This window comes from Symphalangus syndactylus, chromosome 22 (genome assembly GCF_028878055.3).
Source record: "Symphalangus syndactylus isolate Jambi chromosome 22, NHGRI_mSymSyn1-v2.1_pri, whole genome shotgun sequence".
NCBI lineage: Eukaryota > Metazoa > Chordata > Mammalia > Primates > Hylobatidae > Symphalangus > Symphalangus syndactylus.
This window is the reverse complement of record NC_072444.2, coordinates 30,661,765-30,680,993: the sequence shown is the minus strand read 5'-3', so window position 1 is coordinate 30,680,993 and position 19,229 is coordinate 30,661,765. Positions and strand designations below refer to the sequence as shown.

Genomic DNA, 19,229 nt, shown 5'->3' with positions numbered 1-19,229 from the left:
AATATTCAGCTTGATTCAGTGATTAACAGCAAATGGGTCTATGTGCTAACATGGCAGCACATTCAACACATAACACATCACTCACATCGACGTCCACTGCCCCTGCACCTGCTACTTCAGGGCACTGAGGCTCCCATTCCAGGGCCTTACAAACCTACGTGGTGGCCTGCAGGGCAAAAAGAATTATCATTACAACTGGTTAGAGGTAGGAATTCAGAAAGAAATTGAGGAGGCAAAACACACGTGGTTTGAGGCTGAAGGCTTAAGACGCTTCTTACCTAGGAGTGACCTCAGAGTTTCACATCCCACACAATCACACTGTGGTTGAGTGAAATCAAGTGCAGTTTTATTTAAGAACTGGAAAGAATAATCAGTATCTGTGAAAGAAAATCCAATTTAGAATATTTAAATAAACATTTATGTAAAAAGAAGAGTAGAATAATTACTCCATTAAGTTCCTCTCCTTGTAATGGGATAGGCCGCCTCTACTGCAGATGGCTGGGTCTTCCAAACCCATGACAAGTGCCACGGCTTCTGCAGCAGTGGCCCAGAGAATAAGCACTTCCCAGCACGACAGAGAGGCCGAGGTCTTCTAACCTTGCCAAACCACTACAAAAGCAAACTATGGCGGGCAAGCCCAACTACCTAAGGCAGGAAGAAAGTGCAGCGAAGGGACAGTGGTGTGCTGTGCCTATCGTGGGGGTACTCCTAGCAGCCAGCTATAGCTGAGATCGTACCAAGCCTGATCGGCTAATGCAGCTTCCTGTTTAGGAGCGTTTTCCCCGGTCATATCAATCCCCCAGGTTGGTAAATGAACAGAAGGGATGAATAAAGCCTACTTTTTAGGTTCAAGGAGCAGCTCGCACCAACAAAGGGGTGGCAGGTGCGCTGCTGCCTTCTGTTTTCTGTCCTGCTAAGAGGCTCACCCTGCGACCTCTTCTGTAAACTGCCACTCAGCAGCGGCCTGCAAGCCCTCACGAAAGCCTTCACTTCATGCTGTTTCCAAGTAGCTTTATTCTGAGCAGTACCTATTTTCCACTCCAGAATCTCCACTTTAAAACCTGCAATGGGAAAATAAATCTCGACAGTTTTTTAAATTGAGAAAATTGGTGACGTGGCCTTGGCAGCAAATACCCAGAAAGCCTTTACCTCATTAACCTGATTCTCCACGGGCCCTGCCACTGCTAAATTTATAAAGCTAAAAATAATCTCAAGATCGCGGAACTAAAAAGAAGTCAATCACTTACCAAATCCTGCCTTTAAGGAGTTCATCTTGGCTGGGTGTGGTGGCTCATGCCTGTAATCCCAGCACTTTGAGGGGCCAAGGCGGGTGGATCACTTGAGGTCAGGAGTTCGAGACCAGCCTGGCCAATATGGTGAAACCCTGTCTCTACTAAAAATACAAAAAAATTAGCCAGGCATGGTGGCCCACGCCTGTAATCCCAGCTACTCGGGAGGCTGAGGCAGGAGAATCACTTGAACCCGGGAGGCAGAGGTTGCAGTGAGCCGAAATGGTGCCACTGCACTCTAGCCTCCAGCCTGGGCCACAGAGCAAGACTGTCTTAAAAAAAAAAAATGGAGTTCATCTTTTATCCCTAAGTAATTGCTGACTTCTGCTCTGGGATTATAAAGAGGGTGGGAATGTTCTCTCACCATCCCTACCCCTCTCCAAAGCAGAATACGTCAATTTTTCCCTGGTGTCAGGCAGCATTTCACCGTGAAACCCTATGACCTGCCTCCTGGGCTCCTTCCAGCTGGTGGGCCTGGTGTGAAGGTGGGCTTCCTGGGCCTCTGGCAGATGGAGGATGGCATTAAATGCCAACACCACCAGCTTACCATCCACAAGGCCAGCAGCTGCCAACAGCTGCCCTAGACCTATCAACAAGACAACGTCGTGGCTCCCAATGGGAATGGAGGCTGGGCCCACCCTACTTAGAGCAGGAGAAAGAACTTTTCCCTCAAAGAGCCGGGGCAGGCTGCCAGAATCTAACTACATCCTCTCCCAGTTTGCAGTTCTAGGAAGCAGAATTTGCTGCCCTAGGCGTGGTCTAAAGGACAAGTTTAGAAATGATTCAACTCAAGTTCCCAAACAGAGTTAAGTGCCAGTTGATGTCCCACCGTGGATCATTTACTCCAGAAAAATTGTAACGATGGCTTGGCCACCGCCTTGGCTAGAGTCCCACTGCACGCATGTCGTGAGGGCCGATGGGCCAGTCTGTCTGGTTTTTGTTTTGTTTTGTTTTGAGACGGAGTCTCGCCCTGTTGCCCAGGCTTAAGTGCAATGGCCCAATCTCGACTCACTGCAACCTCCGCCTCCCGGGTTCAAAGGATTCTCCTGTCTCAGCCTCCTGAGTAGCTGGGATTACAGGCACCCGCCAGCACGCCCAGCTATATTTTTTTGTATTTTTAGTAGAGACAGGGTTTTATCATGTTGGCCAGGCTGGTCTCGAACTCCTGACCTCATGATCCGCCTGCCTTGGCCTCCCAAATTGCTGGGATTACAGGCATGAGCCACTGCGCCGGGCCGTCTGTCTGGTTTTCAAACCAGCAGCTGTCATACTAGTAATCAATGAACCCGTAAGCCTCTTTGGTATATACAACAATGAAAAAATTCATTAAGCCATGAAATCTAGAAATAAGTCATATTTCTGAGTTGATAAAATGCTTTTCTGAACATACATTTTAGGTATCTGACACAATTAACCAAATGTCTGCCCATTTTTGTGTAGCTTTCATACAGTACAGATTTCATTGATGTCGCCCCCACATCTGAGTATTAAAAACATTTGACATTGTTCTTCTCAGTCCTCACAACACCCCTGTGAGGTAGGTGGTATTGACCCCATTCCACAGATGGGGAGGTCTAGGCACGGAAAGGTTTAGTGGCTCCTCACAAGCCGCGTGGTGGGGCAGCAGAGTGGTGCTCTGGCCCCGCGCCGACGCCGCCTTCACATTCACACTTCATCAGTGCCACCGCCAACACTTCATGGCAGGATCTCACGCTGAGGCCAAGTTCCTGTCTAGTCCAGAATGAAGCCAGTGTCTCACCTCCTAAAGCTTCGATGTGTGACTCAAAGCCAACTACTCTCCCAAACTTGCAAAACAAACATATTGACTGAATCTTAGTTGGGACTATTTGCAGTATTTAAGATTATTTTTGAGAGTCAATCTGCTTGGATTTGTAGTTGTATATGCTCAAATCCCTTTGGAAAACAGTTTGAAATGACATGAGGGACAACGTAATTTTGAGAACAGAACACAGAAAACAAGAGTTCTGAGACTGACATTGAAATTGAGAATATAAGCTATGGTAAAATGAGAATCAAATCCAAAATAAACGGAGAGCAGCACTTCTCAATGTTTAAGGCCATGCACAGGGCAGGCATTCAGTAAGCACTTCTTGGATCAAAAGAAACTGACGCTCCTTTGAGCCGCCTGTCACTGACAACAGGAGCTGAGACCCCCGGGAAAGCCGGCCAGGGCCATGATGCCCTTGGCCTGGGGCCATGGTCACACAAAGCCACTGAGCCAAATCGTCTGGCTTACTTGCTGCAGGATAAAAGTTGAGCTAGAACACCAGGCGTTGAGCTAGGAATACCCCTTTGAATGTGTACTGCTACTTATAAAAAATAGATATGTAGCTATGATTAAATAGATGAAGGGCCAAAGCATCCTATGAGGAAGTATTTTTAAAATTGTATAGATGTTCATGCAGTGGGGGACAGAAATAAAGAGGTTAAAGCGGTTTGTGTTTTTCGGTTAAATGAAAGGTTGTAAATGCATTTTTACTGCTGATAAAAAGGGGTACCTGCTGCCCCTTTCTGATGTGGAGTGTTACTGAGGACAGAGTCCATCTCTCCCAGGGAGTCCTGGTTAACCCTTACTTACACTCTGGCCTCGGGGGCAGTGGTGTGTGGCCTCGGTCCTCCCCAGGTAACTCTGGAGGGCGCTGGGGAATATTGCTGTGATTTGCCTCTTACTCGTCATTCACCATGTTCTGCCTTCATTCGGCATAAGGACAGACTGCTCCAGTGGGGCCTTGGGTCCTCAGGCCTTCTGACCGCGTGGTCTTGAGTGACATTCCAGAAGAGTGACTAATGACATAAAACGATTAAGAAAATCCACGTTGCAGCAGCCAACCGGAAACAGTTTTGTCCCAGGCTGCACAGGGTCGGAGGCCCCAAGGTCACCGAGCCACTGCCCGTCACAGGTCCACCTTGACCCCTTTTATGAAAGGCAGGCCCGTGGGCACCCTCTTCTTATACTCCAGGTACTCCTCTCCAAAAAAGTGAATTAGTGAGATTTCTTCTTCTTCTGTTCGATCACGGAAGAATCGCCACACTGTCAGGGCATAGCTGACACCGCAGATGGGGTTACACAGCATCACCTAACAGAGGGAGACACCGGGCTCATCAGGGTGACCGTGGGATGACGCCCTGTGCTTTGGTGGGCGTCTACCTCTAATACCCAGAGGATTTCTGTGCTCGTGCCCTGCTGAGACTGTCAGGGTCTCTAAGAGCAGTACTGTCACCTTAGCCCTAAGCACTCAGTGCTGCAGGCCTTTCTCACGTGCTTTCCTGTTGCTCCTCTTATGTGAGAGAGATCTGTAAATCACAAGATCAGACTCTTGGATTTCAACCCTCAGCTTGGGGTGACAGCAATGCCCCCCAGCTCCTGATGTGAGCTCCCCAACATGAGGTCCCATGCACGCTGCCTTCCTGCCCAGGACCCTCCCACCACAAATGGATTCGCTTACACCACAGCTGCCTGGGCCTCTGCCTCCTAAACCCACAGCCTCTGCTTCAGCATGAGATACAGGGCCACAAAACTGAGCTTCCGAAATGTCCCTTCCAGCAGATTACCTCCATGCTCAGAGCGCTCCAGAGCCTGAACCCCACCTCCTGAGTCTTGGTTTCCAACCCCAGAAGAGCAGCACTTCGCCCACTTCCCCCGTCTCCTGCCTCCCCCACGCTGTGCCCACTTTGCCTCTTTTCTTTTTTTTTTCCCCCGAGACAGATTCTCAATCTGTCACGTGGAGTGCAGTGGCGTGATCATGGCTCACTGTAGCCTTAACCTCTTGGGCTCAAGTGATCCTCCCACCTCAGCCTCCCAAGTAGCTGGGACTAAGGGCATGTGCCACCATGCCCAGCTAATTTTTGTATTTTTGGTAGAGATGGGGTTTCACGATGTTGCCCAGGCTGGTCTCAAACTCCTGGCCCTTTCTTCCACCTTTAAGAACATCCTGGCCAGGTACAGTGGCTCATGTCTGTTAACTGCAGTACTTTGGGAGGTCGAGGAGGGCAAATCACCTGAGGTCAGGAGTTTGAGACAAGCTTGGCCAACATGGCGAAACCCCATCTCTACCAAAAATAGAAAAATTAGCCGGGCGTAGTGGTGGGAGCCTGTAATCCCAGCTACTTGGGAGGCTGAGGCAGGAGAATTGCTTGAACCCAGGAGGCAGAGGTTGCAGTGAGCCGAGATCACCATTGCATTCCAGCCTGGGCGACAGAGCAAAACTCCCTCTCAAAAAAAAAACAAAGAACATCCTTCCCACTGATTTCCAGCCAAACAGTCCTTCAAGGCCAAAAGCATTCCCCAGCTCCTCAGGGAACCACTCACCTACACCTGCCCACTGGTCCCCTGTGGATGTGCATCTTCCCCAACATACATTTTCTGTATGTTTTCTGAATATACATTTTAGGCTCCAATACAGCCACCCGGAGAGCCAGGCTCATGTCCTGACCTCTCACACCTTCTCTTATTGAGTACTTACTATGTTCCCAGCGCCATGCTAAGCCCTTTACAGTCATTACCCTGTTCAACTCTCATGGCAAACCTTTGAGGGCATGCTACTATCCCCACTTTGTTTTTTAAAAATTTTATTTATTTATTTTTTAAAGACAGGGTCTCACTATATTGCCCAGGTTGGACCTGAACTCTTGTCCTCAAGCCATCCGCCTGCCTCAGCTTCCCGAGTAGGGGGGACTACAGGCATGTGCCACTATGTCTAGCTGCCCCCACTTTTAACGTGAGAGGAGAAGGAGACCAAGCAGTGAATGTCCGAATCAGGACTGGCCCAGTCAGTGACTCCGGGGCCTGTACCCTCACATCTGGCATAGCTTGCTGGGGATACCCTACAGTGGGAGTTCTCGATAGCAGGCTGCAGCCTGTTACTAAGCCATGAAATCATTTAGTGCATTATGAACAGTATTGAAATAGTAAGATAGAAAACAGGATTTTGTAAACAGTAAGGGTTAAGGATTATATCAGGAAAGACATGTTCCGTTCATACACACACAAGTGCTGGAGAACAATGTAAAAAAAATCTATGAGCAAAAAGGTATGGAAAACCCTTTGGTTCTAGTGTACACACATATACAGGAAGCAAGCATTTATAGCAAATTACATTATTCAGTCATAACCAGTTTGTTCCCAGGGAAGATGATTGTTAATGTGGGGGTTTTACATGTTTCAGAAACAAAAAATGTAAAGTAAATGCTATGTGATCATTTGCCCCAACTATACCGTTAGGGGTCACCAGAGAGTCACCAAGGACCACGCATTGCTGATGGAATGCCTGAGAGATCTCTGGATTTGCCCAAAGACTTGGAGACTTTTCCCAAAGACTTGGTGAATTTTCCAAGATCTATTCACATTCTTTGGCCAAGTTTTTCTAGGACCAAGAGTAAAGAATCGAGAAACAGTTTCAAGAAATAAGGCAGCCAGGCATGGTGGCTCATACCTGTAATCCCAGCACTTTGGGAGACTAAGGCAGGCAGATCACGAGGTCAGGAGATTGAGATCATCCTGGCTAACACAGTGAAACCCCGTCTCTACTAAAAATACAAAAAATTAGCCAGGCATGGTGGCAGGCGCCTGTAGTCCCAGCTACTGAGGAGGCTGAGGCAGGAGAATGGTGTGAACCCAGGAGGCGGAGCTTGCAGTGAGCCGAGATTGTGCCACTGCACTCCAGCCTAGGCGACAGAGCAAGACTCCATCTCAAAAAGAAAAAAAGAGAAATAAGGCTTTGGGTTGGGCATGGTGGATCACGCCTGTAATCCCAACATTTTGAGAGGCTGCGGTGAGAGGACTGCTTGAGCCTAGGAGTTCAAAATCTGCCTGGGCAACAGTTAAGACCCCATCTCTACAAAAAAACAAAAAGTTAGCTGGGCATGGTGGTGCACACTTACAGTCCCAGCTACTCAGGAGACAAAAGCAGGAGGTCTGCTTGAACCCGGGAGTTTGAGACTAGCTCGGGTAACACAGCGAGATCTCATCTTTAATACACAAATAAATAATTTTGTTTTCTGTTTTTAAGACAGGGTCTCACTCTGTTGCCCAGACTGGAGTACAGCAGCAATCAAAGCGATCCTCCTACCTCGGCCTCCTGAGTAGCTGGGACTACAGGGGCACGCTACAACTTCCAGATATATTTTTAGTTTTTTCCTTTGGAGAGAAGGGTTCTCACTATGTTGGCCAAGCTGGTTTCTTTTTTTTTTTTTTGAGATTGAGTCTCGCTCTGTCACCCAGGCTGGAGTGCAGTGGCGCAATCTCGGCTTACCGCACGCTCCGCCTTCCGGGTTCACGCCGTTCTCCTGCCTCAGCCTCCCAAGTAGCTGGGACTACAGACGTGTGCCACCACACCCGGCTAATTTTTTGTATTTTTAGTAGAGACGAGGTTTCGCTGTGTTAGCCAGGATGGTCTTGATCTCCTGACCTCATGATCTGCCCGCCTTGGCCTCCCAAAGTGCTGGGATTACAGGCGTGAGCCACCGTGCCCAGCCAGCCAAGCCGGTTTCCAATTCCTGGCCTCGAGCAATCCTCCTGCTGTAGCCTCCCAAAGCCACTGTGCCTAGCCAAACAGTAATTTTAAAAAAGAAATATACGGGTTGGATGCGGTGGCTCACGCCTGTAATCCCAGCACTTTGGGAGGCTTCTGAAGCTGGTGGATCATCTGAGGTCAGGAGTTTGAGAACAGCCTGGCCAACATGGTGAAACCCCTACTAAACCTACTAAAAATACAAAAAATTAGCTGGGCGTGGTAGTGCACACCTGTAATCCCAGCTACTCACAGGGGCTGAGGCAGGAGACTCACTTGAACCCGGGAGGTGGAGGTTGCAGTGAGCCAAGATCGCACCACTGCACTCTAGCCTGGGCGACAAAGTGAGACTCTGTCTCAAAAAAAAAAAAAAAAAAAAAACAGAAAGAAAAAGAAATATATGTGGTGGCTCACGCCTGTAATCCCAGCACTCTGGGAGGCCGAGGCGGGTAGATCACTCAACCGCAGGAGTTCGAGACCAGCCTAGGCAACATGGAAAAACCCCATCTCTACAAAAATACAAAAATTAGCCACGGGCTGGGCATGGTGGCTCATGTCTGCAATCCCAATGCTTTGGGAGGCCGAGGCAGGCAGATCACCTGAGGTTGGGAGTTCGAGAACAGCCTGATCAACGTGGAGACACCCCGTCTCTACTAAAAATACAAAATTAGCTGGGTGTGGTGGCGCATGCCTGTAATCCCAGCTACTCAGGAGGCTGAGGCAGGAAAATCTCTTGAACCCGGGAGGCAGAGGTTGCAGTGAGCTGAGATCGCACCATTGCACTCCAGCCTGGGCAACAAGAGTGAAACTCCATCTCAAAAAAATAAATTAATTAAAAAATACCAAAATTAGCTGAGTGTGATGACACACATCTGTAGTTTCAGCTACTTAGAAGGCTGAGGCAGGAGAATCACTCAAACCAGGGAGGCGGGGGTTGCAATGAGCCAAGCCGAGATTGTGCCACCGCACTCCAGCCTGAGCTACAGATACTTAGGAGACTAAGGTGGGAGGATCACTTGAGCCCAAGAGGTCAAGGCTGCAGTAAGCCCTGATCACGCCAATGCACTATAGCCTGGGTGAGAGACTCTGCCTAAAAAACAAAACAAAACAAAACAAAAACAAACAAACAAAAAAAAAAACCACAAACCCAAACATAAATAAAAAAATATATACATACACACACACATATAGAGTCAGGTGCAGTGGCTCACACCTATAATCCTTACGCTTTTCTTTTTTTTTGAGACAGAGTCTTGCTGTGTCGCCCTGGCTGGAGTGCAGTGGCGTGATCTCGGCTCACTGCAACCTCTGCCTCCCAGGTTCAAGCAAATATTGTGCCTCAGTCTCTCGACTAGCTGGAATTATAAGCAAGAACCACCACGCCTGGCCTAATCCCAGCACATTAGAAGGCCAAGGTGGGAGGATCGCTTGAGCCCAGGAGTTCAAGAGCAGCATGCGCAACAAAGGAGGAACCATCTCTTTTTTTCTTTTTTGAGACAGAGTCTCACTCCATCACCCAGGCTGGAGTGCAGTGGCACGATCTCAGTTCACTGCAACCTCCACTTCCCAGGTTCAAGCAATTCTCAGGTCTCAGCCTCCCAAGTAGCTGAGACTACAGGCATGTGCCACCATGCCCAACTAATTTTTGTATTTTTAGTAGAGATGGGGTTTTGCCATGTTGGCTAGGCTTGTCTCAAATTCCTAACGTCAAGTGATCCACCCACTTCGGCATCTCAAAGTGCTGGGATTACAGGCAACCGGCCAGGAGAACCATCTCTACAAAAAATGTAAAAATTAGCCGGACGTGGTGGCACACACCTGTAATGTGTTCCAGCTACTTGGGAGGCTGAGGTAGGAGGATCACTTGGGCTCAGGAGGTCAAGGCTGCAGTGAGCCATGATCAGAACACTGCACTCCAGCCTGGGCAACACAGCAAGATCCTGTCTTAAAAAGAAAAGAAAAAAAAAGAAAGAAAGCTGGGCATGGTGGCTTACGCCTATAATCCCAGCACTTTGGGAGGCCAAGGTGGGCAGATCATGAGGTCAGGAGATCAAGACCATCCTGGCTAACACATTCAAACCCCATCTCTACTAAAAATACAAAAAATTAGCCGGGTGTTGTGGCGGGCGCCTGCAGTCCCAGCTACTCAGGAGGCTGAAGCAAGAGAATCGCTTGAACCTGGGAGGCGGAGGTTGCAATGAGCTGAGATCACGCCACTGAACTCCAGCCTGGGCGACAGAGCGAGACTCCGTCTAGAAAAGGAAAAAAAAAAATGGCCAAGCACCATAGCTCAAGCCTGTAATCCCAGCACTTTGAGAGGCCCAGGAAGGCAGATTGCTTGAGCTCAGTAGTTCAAGACAGCTCTGGACAACTTGAGAAACCCTGTCTCTACAAAAAAAACACAAAAAGTAGTCAGGCATGGTGGTTCGTGCCTACAGTTCCAGCTATTTGGGAGGCAGAGGTTGCAGTGAACCAAGATCCACCACTGCACTCTGGCCTGGGCAACAGAGCAAGACCAGGTCTCAAAAAAAAAAAAAAAGAAAGAAACAAGGCCTTTTCTTCAGCCTGAGACAGAACAAACCTCCATGGCTCACACAGCTCACTAACACATGGCCTCAGCCCCATTAATACCTATTTCTGATGAAAACCAGCCAAGCTGCCACATGAGTGGCAGAGGGCACTCCCTTCCCTAAGCCCCATCTCTGTCCTCAGCCCCTCTGGGGTGCTTCCGATCTATTAATAGGTTGAAGGGGCAGAGAAAGGGAGAGGCACAATGGCTCATGCCTATAATGCTAGCATTTTGCGAGGCTGAGGTGGGAGGATCACTTAAGGCCAAGAGTTTGAGACCTGCCTGGGCAACATAGTAAGACCCTGTCTCTACCAAAAAAAAAAAAAAAAAAAAAAAGAAAAAAGAAAACAGAGGCAGAAACAGGATGAAGGCATACAGCAGACAGCTAACAGCACCAAGAATCACCAAGGACTTATGCACCCAGGTTCTGGGCACATAGTGAAAAGCACTATGGACTACATCAGTTCTCTTGACTTTTTAAAATTATCACTTGAAACACGCCAAGAAGAACATGTACCTATTATTTAAAGGAGACCAACAACCTCAGGAATACACTGAAAACCACTAATTGTATACTTTGAAATGGTAACTTTTATGCTATGTGAATTATATCACGTTTAAAATGTTACTAAAAAAAAAAAAAAAGGAAAGCAGTGTCATATTTAATATTATACCTGAGTTCCAATACTCCAATAAAACCACCCGACGTAAGAAGGATGCCGAAACCAAGCGTACACTCCACTGGTCACCAGAGTATGTGTATCTGATTTTTCATTCTGCACCACGTGGTTGAAATTGGAGCCAGCTGTAAACATGGCCGCCTTCCTCAGACACTCTCCGAAGACCACCATCAGCAGCCCTGTGACACTAAGCCAGGTGATCTGCTTCAGTTCTGTGGGAGAGAGACATCAACGACGCACCGGGAGTGAAAACACTGGCCTGCTGGACTCCCCTTCACACTGCTTAAAATTAACCTATTTTCCCGAAGACAGAAACAGAAAATGTGCTCGTGGGCAATCAGCATTTGTCATCACATTAAAATTTCATAAGAAAACACATTCCCCTAAGTTGTGCTGTTCATCGGTTTACTTTAAAACACCAATAAGCACAATGAAAGCATCATGGTAAAGAGATGCTCTCTTGCTACAGCTGATGGGCTCTCTGGTTCACGACCCCCGGCCACATGCTCAGTCCTTCATTTGGGGACAAGTACAGCTAAGAGAAGCAAAGAAGGGTCCAAGGTTTCTACCCTGAATCTCAGGAGCCACATCTATTTCATTTCATTGGCTGTGAGACATTCAATTTCAGAGTGCATTCCACATACGGAGGCTTTTGTCAGTAAATTTTTTTTTTTTTTGAGACGGAGTCTCACTCTCATTGCCCAGGCTGGAGTGCAGTGGCACAGTCTCAGCTCACTGCAACCTCCACCTCCTGGGTTCAAGCAATTCTCCTGCCTCAGCCTCCCAAGTAGCTAGGATTATAGGCATGCACCACCAGGCCAGGCTAATTTTGCATTTTTCGTAGAGACGGGGTTTCACCATGCTGGTCAGGCTGGTCTCAAACTCCTGACCTCATGTGATCCACCCACCTCGGCCTCCCAAAGTGCTGGGATTAAAGGCGTGAGCCACTGCACCTGACCTTGTTAGTAAACTTTTTTTTTTTTTTTTTTGAGATGGGAGTCACGCTCTGTCACCCAGGCTGGAATGCAGTGGTGCGATCACAGCTCACCGCAACCTCCGCCTCCCAGATTCAAGCAGTTCTCCTGCCTCAGCCTCCCGAGTAGCTGGGATTACAGGCACCTGCCACCACGCCCGGCTTTTTTGTATTTTTAGTAGAGACGGGGTTTCACCATATTGGCCAGGCTGGTCTTGAACTCCTGACCTTGTGATCCACCAGCCTCGACCTCCCAAAGTGCTGGGATTACAGGCGTCAGCCACCGTGCCCAGCCAGTAAACTCTTAAATGAAACATCTAAATATCATCTGATTATAAAATTAGAATCACAACTACCCAAGGTTGGGACTTCACATTAGATGGTGCACTATGTGATGCAAACTTTAAAGCAAAAGGTCAGCACGTCCTCGAGTCAAAATCCAGAGGCAGAATTCATGAGCGGAGCTCATCCTTTATAAATAGCTTAGTGAGGATCGAGGTCTGTGGAAAATCGCTTGGGAGAGATTAGACCTGAAAGGTGAATCAATGTCACTGTCCTGAGCCTGAATGGGAGCCACCCTTTTCCCCTCCAGAGGGGGACATAAGGCACACTAACCTGGCCAAAAGATATTTTCAAGTGTGAACTCTAACCAAGAAGAAAGAGCAGCTACTGTATACTCCAGGCTGTGATTCAGGAGAAAGGAATCCAAGGACAGACTTTTGGGATTATTGACTGCTGTCACCAAGTATTCAGAATAGTGGAACAATGCCAGGGAGCACATGTACCTATTTAAAGACAAAAAGAGAGTTAAGTTGGGACAAGAGAACCAAGTTAACCGTAAGTGCAGATCTGGGTCTCTTGAGCTGTCCCTAAGTCTATGAGGCCCTGTTCTCACCTGTCTGAGAGTGGACACAGGTACCCATCTGCAGCATCTACTACCTCAGGTTTGCAAAAAGTGGAGTTTTTAAGGGGCTGTTTTTGTTTCTGGTGTTTTTCTTTTTGTTTTGTTTTTTTTGAGACAGAGTCTGGCTGTGTCACCCAGGCTGGAGTGCAACAGCGCGATCTCGGCTCACTGCAACCTCTGCCTCCCAGGTTCAAGCGATTCTCCTGCCTCAGCCTCTCAAGTAGCTCAGACTACAGGTGCCCACCACCACGCCCAGTTAATTTTTGTATTTTTAGTAGAGACGGGGTTTCACTACGTTGGCAAGGCTGGTCTCAAACTCCTGGCTTGGCCAGGCTGGTCTTGAACTCCTGACCTCGTGATCTGCCCACCTCAGCCTCCTAAAGTGCTGGGATTACAGGCGTGAGCCACTGCGCCCGGCAAGGGACTGTTTTTAAATGTAACAGGCAAAACAAACCCATAGGTCACAGAGGCATTATGGGCCCTTCTGTCCTTTAAAAATGACACTACACACAATAAAACATGAAAGAGGGAAATAACATAAAGGAGTGATGTATGTCGGATACAAAATTTAACAAAACTAAAATAATTCCGGCAAAGAAGGATTAGATGGCTCAAAATATTGATAAGAGGAGATAAAACTTTTTACCTTGAAGCCACTGGTTCATATCCAGGTCAGACTAGAAGGCTCAAGGGACTGAAATCATAGTGTAGGGAAAAATCCTACAATGGCTGTGGGGATGCACTAGATGTGACCTAATAGAAATTAGAGATGAAAAAGGGCTATGAAGACAAGCCAGAGCCCTGCCCCTGCCCGCCACCGAGGACCTGCACTCCTTCCGGGAAGGGCTGCTCACGTTACTGAATGCTGTCACCACAGCTGCGGATGACAGCACCTTTGGGGGAGATCTGTTTCTGCCTGATTCACAATCAACCCACAGGCACGAAATCACAAGGGCTGAAATGTGAGCAACTAGGGGGAAGCCAGGAGACTTCGTTTCCAGAGAACCCTGTACAGCCTTCTGCCGGTCACAGATGAGACAGGGATGAGGAAATGCCACTACTGACCCTCTGATCTGTCCACCCTCGCCTGAAAACCAGTATTTCCGAAGGAATTCTTACCAGCCAAAATGACTCCAAGAAGACTGGCTAAAACTTAGCAGCATGCCGCAGCCGAACACAAACCCCAGGAAACAAGCTCGGATGGCTATCTGAAAGGAACCCAAGAGAAGCTCAGTCACTCGCAGTCCTCAGAGTACAGATCTGGGCTGCTGACCTTCCCGGAATAGGCAAGCCACAGGCAGGCAGATAGAGCCGATTTGCCGAGGTTGAAAGGGAGAAGTGGGAGACCTGGGTTCAAATTCTGCACCCACCCCTCTCTGGCTGTGTGGCCTCCCAAGTTATTTAACCTCTCTGAGCTTGCTTTCCCATCTATACCAAGGGGATAACAGTACCTACCTTTTAGGACTGCAGTAAGGATTACCCACGTAAAACACTTAAGACTAACTACTCCCTAAATTTTAGCTGCCATTATTATTATTATTCGCGATTATTATTCAGGGCTGTAGGAAAACTGCTTAAGCCTAGTTTATGAGGTCAGAGCACCCGGGCCTGTGCGCCCAGCCCCACCCACGTCACTGCGGGGCCTTTGACCTGAGACAGGGCAGCAGGTAGGTTTCTGCACTTTAAGTTACATAAAAGCACTCGCGGGCTCGCTCACTCCCACCCCACGCGCACCTGCTGAGCTGCACAAGCTGCAATTTAACACCCACTCCTCGGGTGCAGGGCGCCCGGGCCCGGAGAGAGAGGGTCCCCTTCTGCGACCTGAACTCGCGGATGAAGAGCGCGCGCGTGGGAGGCCACTGCGGGCCCGGGGAGAAAGGTGCCCACGCGCCGCGCCAAGCGGACCCCCGCCCGCCCCACCGGCCCAGCCGGCCCCCGCCGGCCCCCGCCGGCCTGCACCTGGTAGCGAGGCGGCCGATAGAGCAGCAGCAGCAACGCGTTGAGCCCGGCCACGTAGAGCGCCAGCCCGGTGCGGCCCTGCAGGCCGGCGCGCGTGAGCAGCGGCAGCGCGAGCACCGAGGCGCCCAGCAGGAAGGTGGCGAGGCTGAGACGCGCCTCGGAGCCCGGCGGAGCCCGCGCCGCGCAGCCCGCCATTGCGCCGGGCGGCTGACGAGCGGGCGGCGGCGCCGGCTGTAGCGCGGGGAAACGCGCCGGCCGCGCCTGCGCACTGTGCCACCGACGCCGGCCCGGGAAGGGCCGCTGCCCGGAGCTGCACGCCGCCTGCCAGTTCTCGCGAGAACTCCGGCCCGCCCTGTTGCTGCCCGGAATTTGGCGGGAGCGCCCCGCCCCGCCCCGCTCCTCGGGGACATCCGGGCTCTGAGCCCGACTCTGTGCCGGGCGGGGGCCGGGAGGGGGTGGGAGAAGTAGCCGCCAGCCTCTGTTCAAACTTAGTCCCAAACTCAGGAGGTTCCTGTCCCAAGAAGCAATGTAAAGTTTGAAACAAGCCGGGCGCGGTGGCTCACGCCTGTAATCTCAGCACTTTGGGAGGCCAAGGCTGGCGAATCATTTGATGTCAGGAGTTCGAAACCAACCTGGGCAACATGGGGAAACGCCGTCTCTACTAAAAATACAAAAATTAGCTGGGCGTAGTGGCGCACGTCTTTAATCCCAGCTACTTGGTGGGGCTGAGGCAGGAGAATTGCTTAATCCAGGGAGACGGAGGTTGCAGTGAGCCGAGATTGTGTCACTGCACTACAGCCTGGGTGACAGAGTGACACTCCATCTCAAAAAAAAAAAGTTTGAAACGGCCGCACCCTCGCCGGCCTTGCGTGGTCCCCGAAAACCAGACGCCCTGGGGCGCGGGTTCGGCCGAGTGCGGCGACCTCCCACCCTCCCTTTGCGGGTCCCTGGAAAGCGGCCTGGACAACGGCACCTGGGCATCCATGCGACAGGACCACCGCCCGCTTCAATTCCTGTTGTGGAACAAGGCTCGACGGTGATGGGAATGCTCAGGATATATTAGGTTTTCTTTTTTTTTTTTTTTTTTTTTGAGACGGAGTCTCGCTCTGTCGCCCAGGCTGGGGTGCAGTGCGCGATCTCGGCTCACTGCAAGCTCCGCCTCCCGGGTTCACGCCATTCTCCTGTCTCAGCCTCCCGAGTAGCTGGGACTACAGGCGCCCGCCACTGCGCCCGGCTTTTTTTTTTTGTATTTTTAGTAGAGACGGGGTTTCACCGAGTTAGCCAGGATGGCCTCGATCTCCTGACCTCGTGATCCGCCCGCCTCGGCCTCCCAAAGTGCTGAGATTACAGACGTGAGCCACTGCGTCCGGCCTATATTAGGTTTTTAAATAGCAGGAGGCAAAGCTTTTCGGTGTGATCCTGACTTCACTTGGGGAAAAAGGGCAGGTATCTGACCCTGGGAAAATGATCGAGCTATCAGCCAAAATGGTATAACGCCGACTATATATGTACCTTTTTTTTTTTTTTTTTTTGAGATGGAGTCTCACTCTGTCGCCCATGCTGGAGTGCAGTGGCGCAATCTCGGCTCACTGCAAGCTCCGCCTCCCGGGTTCACGCCATTCTCCTGCCTCAGCCTCTCCGAGTAGCTGGGACTACAGGCTCCCGCCACCACGCCCGGCTAACTTTTTGTATTTTTAGTAGAGACGGGGTTTCACCGTGGTATCGATCTCCTGACCTCATGATCCGCCCGTCTCGGCCTCCCAAAGTGCTGGGATTACAAGCGTGAGCCACCGCGCCCGGCATGTACCTTTTTTTTTCTTTTTTTCTTTTTTAGACGCAGGGTCTCACTGTGTCTGCCAGGCTGGAGTGCGGCAGTCTGGAACTCCTGGGCCCAAGCGATCCTCCAATCAACCTCCCAAAGCACTGGAACTACAGGTATGAGCCACTACCCCGGCCTATCTTTAGGTAGTGGCACTCTTGGTGATTTTTATTGTCTTTATGTGTTTTTGCAGTTTCCATACTGCCTAAAATGAACATAGATTACTTTTTTTTTTCAGACGGAGTTTTGCTCTTGTTGCCCAGGCTGGAGTACAATGGCGCAAGCTCGGCTCACTGCAACCTCCGCCTCCCGGGTTCAAGTGATTCTCCTGCCTCACCCTCCTGAGTAGCTGGGATTACAGGAGCCTACCACCATGGCCAGCTAATTTTTTTGTATTTTTAGTAGAGACGGGGTTTCACCATGTTGGCCAGGCTGGTTTCAAACTCCTGACCTCAGGTGATCCACCCGCCTCGGCCTCCCAAAGTGCTGGGATTATAGGTATGAGCCACCGCACCCGGCCCATAGATTACTTTTATAATCAGAAGTTGTTCTTTACTTTTTAAAGAGTAAATTCTCTCACCTCAGGTAGCTCAGAGAGCTGCACTGGAGGAGAAAAGCCAGTAAGTGAACAACTGGAATAAACTCTGCAGGGGTGGGAGTGGGGGCAGAAGGAGAGCAAGGATGGGGAGCAAAGAGGGACCCCAGGGGAGGCCCTCAGCTTGGAGGGCGGCAGGGCGAGGAGGCTGCGAGGAACAGACGCCAGAGCTAGGCCTTGGGGCCCTCGGGGATGGACAGCCTGCCCTCCATTGGAAATGAGATCAAGGAGGGAGTGAGGGCTCGGCGTTTGAAAGGCACAGAGGCAGGAGGGAGCAAGGCTGAGAAGGGATGGGGACAGGCCCTCGGGGAGGCTGGCACCAAGTGGTGGGTCAGCGAGAGAGGCAGGCGGTCTGTGAGCCCTGCATCCGAGCCCCTCACCTCTCCACTCTTGTCCCTGCAGGTCCTGGCAGGAGCTTTGGTACCTGGGAAGCTGGATGGAGAGCCTGGGCTGGAATCCCGGACCTCTCACCTCTGCAGCCTAGCTTTGTGACCTTGGCAAATCCATTCTATGCGCCTCTGTTTCCTGTACAGTGGGGATCCTTATTTCTCTGGCACAGATTGGTATTTGTTGTGTAAAGCCCAGTAGCACTTTATTTTATTTATTGATTTTTTTGAGACAGGGCCTCACTCTGTTGCCAAGGCTGGAATGCAGTGGCGAGATCATAGCTCACTGCAGCCTCAAACTCCTGGGCTCAGGCCATCCTCCTGCCTCAGCCTCCTGAGTAGCTGGGACTACAGGCATGCTCCACTGCGCCTAGCTCCAGTACCATCTTTAAACGGTGCTCAGAAAACTTGCTAAACTTGGTGGATGGGAATTGAAAAGAGATTTAATGTTTTAAAAACCAAAGTCACCCCCAGCTGCAGTGCCACATGGGAAGGAGGCCTGGATGTGAATGTTCCCGGGAGCTGAGAGCTCCTGTGACTGCCGCCAGTTTCCTGTGGTCTCCCACAGACTCAGGACATCTCCCGCTACACCAGGACGCCTCAGGACCACCAGAGGGCACTCATCGCACCTTCACCCCTGGAAGTGAGCTGGTCCTGGGGCCAAAACCCACTGTGCCTGGGAAGCCCTTCCTGGCTTCTGCCCTCCTCAATGTATCATAGCCCTGATTTACCCCCAGGGACTGTTGCCACTCAGGGTTGTAGAGTAATATGTAACCAGACTGGAGAACCACAGCAATGCTCTCTCCTCTGCCCATCACCTCCCCTTGGCCCCTCCCTCTTCATCAGCCTCATTTTGGAGAAGGGAGAAAGAAGGGAGAGGCAGCAGTCTCCTCCCAGGTGGGGCCGGACTCCAGGGAAGAAGAATTCTCAGAAGTTGCTGGAGTTGCCGAATCTGTCAGGGCCCGGGGTTCACAGAGCAGTGATGGAGGAGAAAGGAGAGGAAGCAGATCTAAGCAGACACAGGCATCAAAACGGAGAAACAAAGTCACATGCAGAGGGCTGCACATAGACACAGGGAAACACACACATGGAGATGCACAGAAACACGCAGACCCCACGCAGGGACCTGCTTTCCCGCCACAGAGGAAAGCAATCTGTTAAAACAGACCCACTGTGCACCTAGCCCTCCATGCTTGGGGACAACACACCTACAAAAATATAAGAAAAAAAGGGAAAAGTGCTCTGCCTGGGATGCCTTGCTTGACTTTTCTTGTAAATAAGCATTTGAATGTGTTTTGTTCTAGGAGCTTTCGAGGCAGGCACAGAGGGAGCCCTTTCTCATGCAGGAAGGTCCCTCTGCAGCCTCCCCCTTCCCTCCCCCTCCTGCCATCCGCCCACAGGCTGAGGTGGCTTTATTTCCTGAGTGTGGATACCTCCTGTTTTAGAGAACCCTGAGAACCATTGTGCTATTTCCAAGTTAAACTCCAGGCCAAGATGAAATTAGGCTTCTTTTTATTTATTTATT

At 50.3% G+C, this 19,229-nt stretch overlaps 1 protein-coding gene and 1 long non-coding RNA gene across 3 annotated transcripts; one reads left to right on the top strand and one right to left on the bottom strand.

The window, feature by feature from the left end:
• Positions 1–2,628: 2,628 nt before the first annotated feature.
• Positions 2,629–15,231, bottom strand: ICMT (isoprenylcysteine carboxyl methyltransferase). 2 transcript variants are annotated; one of them, XM_055262182.2, is made up of 5 exons: positions 14,905–15,231; positions 14,065–14,153; positions 12,657–12,826; positions 11,063–11,280; positions 2,629–4,387 (listed from the first exon to the last, which is right to left on the bottom strand). In XM_055262182.2, exons 1-5 carry the CDS (start codon positions 15,097–15,099, stop codon positions 4,205–4,207), a joined length of 855 nt encoding a protein of 284 aa, XP_055118157.1. In that variant the 5' UTR covers positions 15,100–15,231; the 3' UTR covers positions 2,629–4,204. The 2 variants fall into 2 exon arrangements, with proteins under 2 accessions (XP_055118157.1, XP_055118158.1); XM_055262183.2 differs by having other exon boundaries at positions 2,629–4,094; positions 14,905–15,189.
• Positions 15,232–15,419: 188 nt separating this feature from the next.
• LOC129472497 (uncharacterized) lies at positions 15,420–18,934 on the top strand. The gene is made up of 5 exons (XR_008653961.1): positions 15,420–15,516; positions 16,161–16,350; positions 16,739–16,839; positions 17,309–17,343; positions 17,721–18,934. It is a non-coding gene; the product is annotated as an uncharacterized lncRNA (long non-coding RNA).
• The last annotated feature ends 295 nt before the right edge of the window (positions 18,935–19,229 follow it).